The 5,769-nt window shown below is 44.8% G+C and overlaps 2 protein-coding genes across 2 annotated transcripts; one reads left to right on the top strand and one right to left on the bottom strand. All coding sequences in view use genetic code 11, as the record gives it.

The window, feature by feature from the left end:
• Window positions 1-2,629: 2,629 nt before the first annotated feature.
• Window positions 2,630-3,001, bottom strand: EGR_03771 (hypothetical protein; the record flags this gene model as incomplete). The annotated part of the gene is made up of 1 exon (XM_024493020.1): window positions 2,630-3,001. One exon carries the CDS (start codon window positions 2,999-3,001, stop codon window positions 2,630-2,632), a length of 372 nt encoding a protein of 123 aa, XP_024352481.1.
• A 2,205-nt stretch (window positions 3,002-5,206) lies between these two features.
• Window positions 5,207-5,581, top strand: EGR_03770 (hypothetical protein; the record flags this gene model as incomplete). Its single annotated transcript, XM_024493019.1, has 1 exon — window positions 5,207-5,581. One exon carries the CDS (start codon window positions 5,207-5,209, stop codon window positions 5,579-5,581), a length of 375 nt encoding a protein of 124 aa, XP_024352480.1.
• Window positions 5,582-5,769: the final 188 nt, after the last annotated feature.

Genomic DNA, 5,769 nt, shown 5'->3' with positions numbered 1-5,769 from the left:
TGCAAAACCGAGGCCTCTGGCTACTAACATTACTTAAGCTGGTTATACGGACGAGGATGGAAAACGCGTCAAGGCTTACGCTGTTGTTCCTCCTATGACATACGGAAAAGGGCGCCCTCCGGGTAGCAAGTGTGTAGGATTCACTTTAGTTGTATAGGCGATCACCAATCGCATTCGTGAATTTAAATTTCTTCTTACCACATTTTAACTCTATTACGTGCCACCTCATAATATACCCTAAAAAGCGTAAGAAGTCCAGTTTGCGCTTATTCTATCTCTACATAGCTTCGTCTAAGAGAGCAAATGCAACACTTAACCAAAAGAGGCCATGCATAGACAAATAAGGGCGAACGCACCCATTTCTCTATCGGCGTGCCATCTTCGAACATGCTGAACACCGATTTGACTGTCTCTTTGCAACCTGTCATCTCCTCGTCTTTCCCGCAGTAAAAACAACTAAAACAAACCAAGCCTGAAAAGCAATACAGACGAAGGAAGTCTGCTAGTCATTTGTCTCTGAGCAATAAATTGTGCTAATGAAAAAAGAAGCATCGTCGTGCACCTTAGGCTATCTCAAATAAAGCAGGTCGACCTATTCATTTTATAGAACCAAATCATATAGAATGATCGCCTCAAAACACATTACGCAGCTCGGCATGCTTAAATAAATAACGAGAGAACCCATGAATCAAAACTTGTACCAACAAAAAAGTGCCAGTGACATTCAAAATACTAGAGCAACCCTAACGTTTTGCAAATATAACCAGGAAAAATAACAGTAATTTTTACAGGTAGAAGAACGAAAAACGCCGGAATTCTTAAAGCACGAGTAAGCAGTTCAAGTTTTGCGTACAAAAGCACTTGTCCAACGGCTCCACATTTGTAAAAAAAACCTATAGATATACACTAAAAACACAACTCACGTGAAAATACGAGTGATGTGCTGCAGATTTATACAAAGAAATAAACACAGCCCAAGCACGACGAATCCAATCGCACCCACGACATGACTAAGACCTTGGTCAAAATCATTTTGATTAATCAAACAAAGACATCCAACACTCTGCGACTGCTTATTGCATAGCATGAATTAAAACTTCAGACGAACCTGAACGCAAAACGTGGCATTGGGGAGATTTCTGGGCATCTATACCAGCAAGTGAAATTTATTTTCTTTATTGACCTGCCTACAAAAATAAACAGGTTCTAGTGTAGCGCCCCGAGACTCCCTGATGACGAAAGAGGACAAAATACTCGAGCAGAATATATATTCAGTGCAGAGAAGGTGTCTGGGCAATTGGCATGGCGCGAAGTCCAGCCAACCCAGCGAGGTACAAGAGGGCTTATTCAAAGTCTAAAAGTGGCGCCTCACCAACACCGAGGGATAAACCACTATTGTACTACAGCAATGCTTCTGGTCCTGTTTGGTAAGAAACTGGGTTATCTGCTGATGCTTCTCAGGATAATGCTGCTTTGACCACACATTGCGGAAATGCATTTTGATTCGTGTGTGTGTTCAGGGAACCAAATAGACAATCACTCACACTTGTCAAGTTACATTCACTTCCACCCTTCCTTGCTTCAGCAACAACGACAAGATGCTTGTTTCACTCCTTTGGTATCGATGATATAACCATGGCCTAAATTTGTTGATAAAGAAAAGCAGCTACACAAGCAACAACAACTACGAATTAAAGAGTGCATGGAAGTTATGTCAACGGTGATGAAGTGAGTGTCAAATCGAAATTGTGCAAATCTTTTGTAACAGAAACAGGCAACTAGCGATATTTCTCAAGTAATGGAGGGTCTTGACATCCGAGTTTTTACGCACTTGGACTCCTTTTGAACCATTCATTTCACTTATATTAACTAGTTCTAACACGATAACAATCGTGAAAAATCTGCTTTACGAAAAGGCAAGCATTTGCCTAAATCTAAGCATCTAGATGACCTTCCCCGTTACGGCGGCTCTACTAATACTAAAGCGAAACAGCAACTAGCAGTTTGATGGGATATAAATACTGCAGAGCTTCTCCCTTTGAAGGAGGTAATGTAGCTCCTTTCGGTCCACATCAGTCCCTCCTTCCACCATTCCAGGCGTCTTCAGTATTCGTCTTCTTTCACTTCAAGAAAAGTATTTGTCCGGAGATGATGCGGTTCTGTGGCACACCACAAAATCAGTGGTGTAAAGATGGTAAGTAGAAAAATGCTCTCGCACTTCCCCGTAGAGCGTCTGCTGGACGAGTCGAACCTATGTGCTATGACCATAAAGAAAACTACGCTGTTGTACACTGTTAGGCGACTTTCAGGGCAAGGTAATCTCAGAGAAAGTCTGTGGCACTTATCCCTACAATTATCGCACATGATATGCCTTAAGCATGGGTTAAGCCTACGCATTTGAAGCAAGGATTTGAAGTTGTCATCCAATGGATACGTGATGTGCTGATAGTTACATTCCGTAGTTTCGATGGAGTCAATTACTAGCAAGGAGGACGCATTTCATGCTTTTCGAGCTGCACCCACAATGAAAAGCCTTCATTTTCACTTCCTCCCTACTTCCTCCCTCTCCCTCACCATTGCCCCTCCTGATGCCTCTTCTGCTCCAGCTTCTGCCTCTGCGGTTACCTCGTCATCGAATGAGAAGGTGTAGATGGATGTTAAACTGCGCAAGAAGCGGGACGAAGAGGAGAGTAAGGGGTGAGACTGGAGTAGAGGCCTGGCTTGGGTGGGCCACGCTGGTGGTGGCGACAGTGACAGAACTATCCAATTCGGCATCGTTAGCAGAGGCCTTGACTCCGCTCTCCACTTCTACGTCAGCGTCGGCAGCGGCAATGACAGCAGCGGCAGAGGTGGATTTGATGGTAGAGAGAACATCCTGCCTGCCACAAGTGAGTATTCTTCTGTATGGAAGTGGATCAGAGGCATTGATGAGGAAAGAAATCCGTCGGATTGGAGATGACTGAGCGGATTTCCCTTTGACTGTCATGAAAAGTAGTGCCATTGCTGAAAGCAGTGCTCCCTCATCCCTTACGATCTGCTGTCACATGCCACACCTTCTCCATACTACTATGCAGGAAGTAGACGACAGGCCTCTGTTTCATCTTCGCAACCCACTTCAACGCTAACCGTGAAGTGGACAGGCTAGCATTACAGGCATCCAACACGTCCACTCAACATGAGGTGATATAACAATTCAAATGAAAGGAAAAAAGAAAGTGGTGCAAGGAAGGTACTTTGGAGGGCAAAGATGCCTCATCTAACTAAGAGTGGACCTCCTTCACGTAATTCGCGCATGCCTTCTACTAAACATCCACTTTTCCCCTTTATTCCTGGTTCGTTCTTTCCCATTTTTGACGAGCTCAGAGCGGATGCACAAAAGGTATTCGGTTGTGCACTAAAGGAACCTCACGAATCATTGTCTTTCTTCTCTAAACTTGCAGACGTCTTTCGAGTGCTCCATAGCCACTTACCAGTCACGTCTGAGGCACCACTTCTCTGGCTCGATTCGAATGGTTTCTTTCAGGTATTGTGTAGTATTTGGAATGGATTTGGGGAGTAAGGTAGGCGTTTTGCCCCTCTGTCTGTCTGCTCCGTGTGGTGGATCTACATCTTGATGTTTGAGTTCCGCATCTTACTGACTGGTTTCAATTCACCTCATGACAGGTGACCGACTAGCTGGAGAGTGGCATAGTGTGAGTGACAGACCGAATGCCTGTTTGACGTTAGGACGAGGAGTATAACTAATGCTCTAAAGTTTTATTGAGTAGTCTGTTGCTACTTTGTGATCCGTTAATGTTTGATTGGTTGTGTGAATTACATTTGGGCGTATAATTTGATGTCCTGAAGTTGTAGTGCCTTACAGCACGAAAACACTGGATGCTGGTCCCACTTGACTTCACACTTCACTGCAGCGCATCCACATTTGACAAAAGTGTGGGATTTTCCATTCCCCTGTGGTCTGAGCTTGTCTCCTTCACAGCCGCGTTAAAGCAGGCAACGAAGAGAAAAGAGAAGAGGTTTTTCATGTGGTTTTCTGTTTAGCATTTGGATAAAGTGCGAAATGTGACAGCAGATCGTGTTCGATGATGAATTACGTTGAGTCCATTCTGATTTGACTCAATAGTGGAGAGAATGGCTTTTGTGTGTCTTCCAACGTTAGATGGACGCACGCAGTGGTGGTTCGCTTTAACCGAGTCCCCATTACCTAAATCACACTACTGCCGCTCACACCTATCATCCAAAAAGACAGAAATCTTGTTTGTACGGGTGCCTGCATGTGGGTGTGTATGGCGGACTATGGATGATCTGGCATTGCCATGTTGCGAAAGATTAATACTAATAGCAATGGAAACACTGCTTCCCTTATCACTGTCAGACTGACCAGTCGGAGTTCATTCTCAAGATGATGGCATTGGTGGTGAGGGTGATATGGACGAAGAGGAGAAGGAAAGCAAAAGAGACGGCCGTTTAGATGAGAATAGCTGGCATTTGAAATGGTGGAAGTTATTATCTCACCTCGTCCTCCATGATTATCGAGCTGGTCTTTCTCCATCTGCTGATTACCACCTCTTCAGTGCCCACTACTATCAGCAAGATGCCTATTAAGTGGATTCGTGAAAGCGAATAGGCAGTTAAGGTAAAAGATGGAATTTAAATGGCCTTGAGGTGACTAAGTTGGAGTTCGGGTTGTTTGGGTGAAGGGACGAATTCTTTCATGAAAGCGAAATTTGCAGCTACATTTTGGTTCATCGATTAAAACTGTGTGACAGAAACCAATTCTACTGAAGGTGAAGTGGTGGATTGTATTGGGCGATTTCCCTTCCAATTTCAACTCTTACCACCATCACCCAAATATTCATCTCTATATTAGTCAGACTGAATGTCTGTCACCTCGCCTGCCTAATAATCCAATGACTCGGTTGTGATAATCTTCCATTCACCCAACTGTCCAGATGTCGCCTTATGCCACACCACACCCAGAAGTGACAAGATAGAGTGGAACAACAAGCAATCATATTTATTTAAAAGTATCCACCTATACAATCGATTGGGTAGGTAATCAACTAGTCGGATGGAACGGGTTTGAAACAGCAACAAAACAAACTCCTCAGACGTCTTCGCAAACGCTTGTGCCACTAAAATAGAAGCAATTGGTCATCAACAAGCTGATAGTGGAGAGGTGCGCAAAGATCATTTGCGAACATGCATGCAACCCACCGTGGACTGCGATTTGGATGGCGCCCGTTGCACTGGTGCCCCTTCGCCTCTATTCCACCTGTCCTTGTTGGCGGAGGACAACATCGATGTGGAATCTACGCCACCTGGAGACCTGTACCACGGATTGGTGACGGGAAAGAAGAAATGCCCCGTGATGATCTCCGCCTCACTGCTGCTGTGCAGTACCGTACCTGCTGTGCAAAACTCCTCAATATTCGCCTCTTCCTCCAACTCTCCATCACGTCTTGCTCTCTCAGCACCATCCTCTGTCGGTACTGCATCAGTCCTCGCTTCTCGTGGTCCATCTGCTCCACATTTTGACTTTGCTCCACCGGTTACTTCGCATTTGGATAAGAAAGGTTGAGTAAATGCTGAACCTTGCGAAGAGCAGATGAAACTGCAGGATGTGACGATAGCCATGTATGGAAGTGCAAATTGAGCGGTCGGAGCTGGGATTGATGATGTTGGTAGTGCTTGCCATTCGGGCACCGGTAGCAAAGGTGTTAGCGTCGTTGTCTTCGGCTTCGATGTCAGAGTCAGTGAAAGTTGTGG

The sequence above is a fragment of the Echinococcus granulosus genome (genome assembly GCF_000524195.1).
Source record: "Echinococcus granulosus chromosome Unknown EG_S00021, whole genome shotgun sequence".
Taxonomy (NCBI): Eukaryota; Metazoa; Platyhelminthes; class Cestoda; order Cyclophyllidea; family Taeniidae; genus Echinococcus; species Echinococcus granulosus.
Note: the sequence above shows the minus strand (reverse complement) of the source record. Positions and strands in the feature narration are given on the sequence as shown.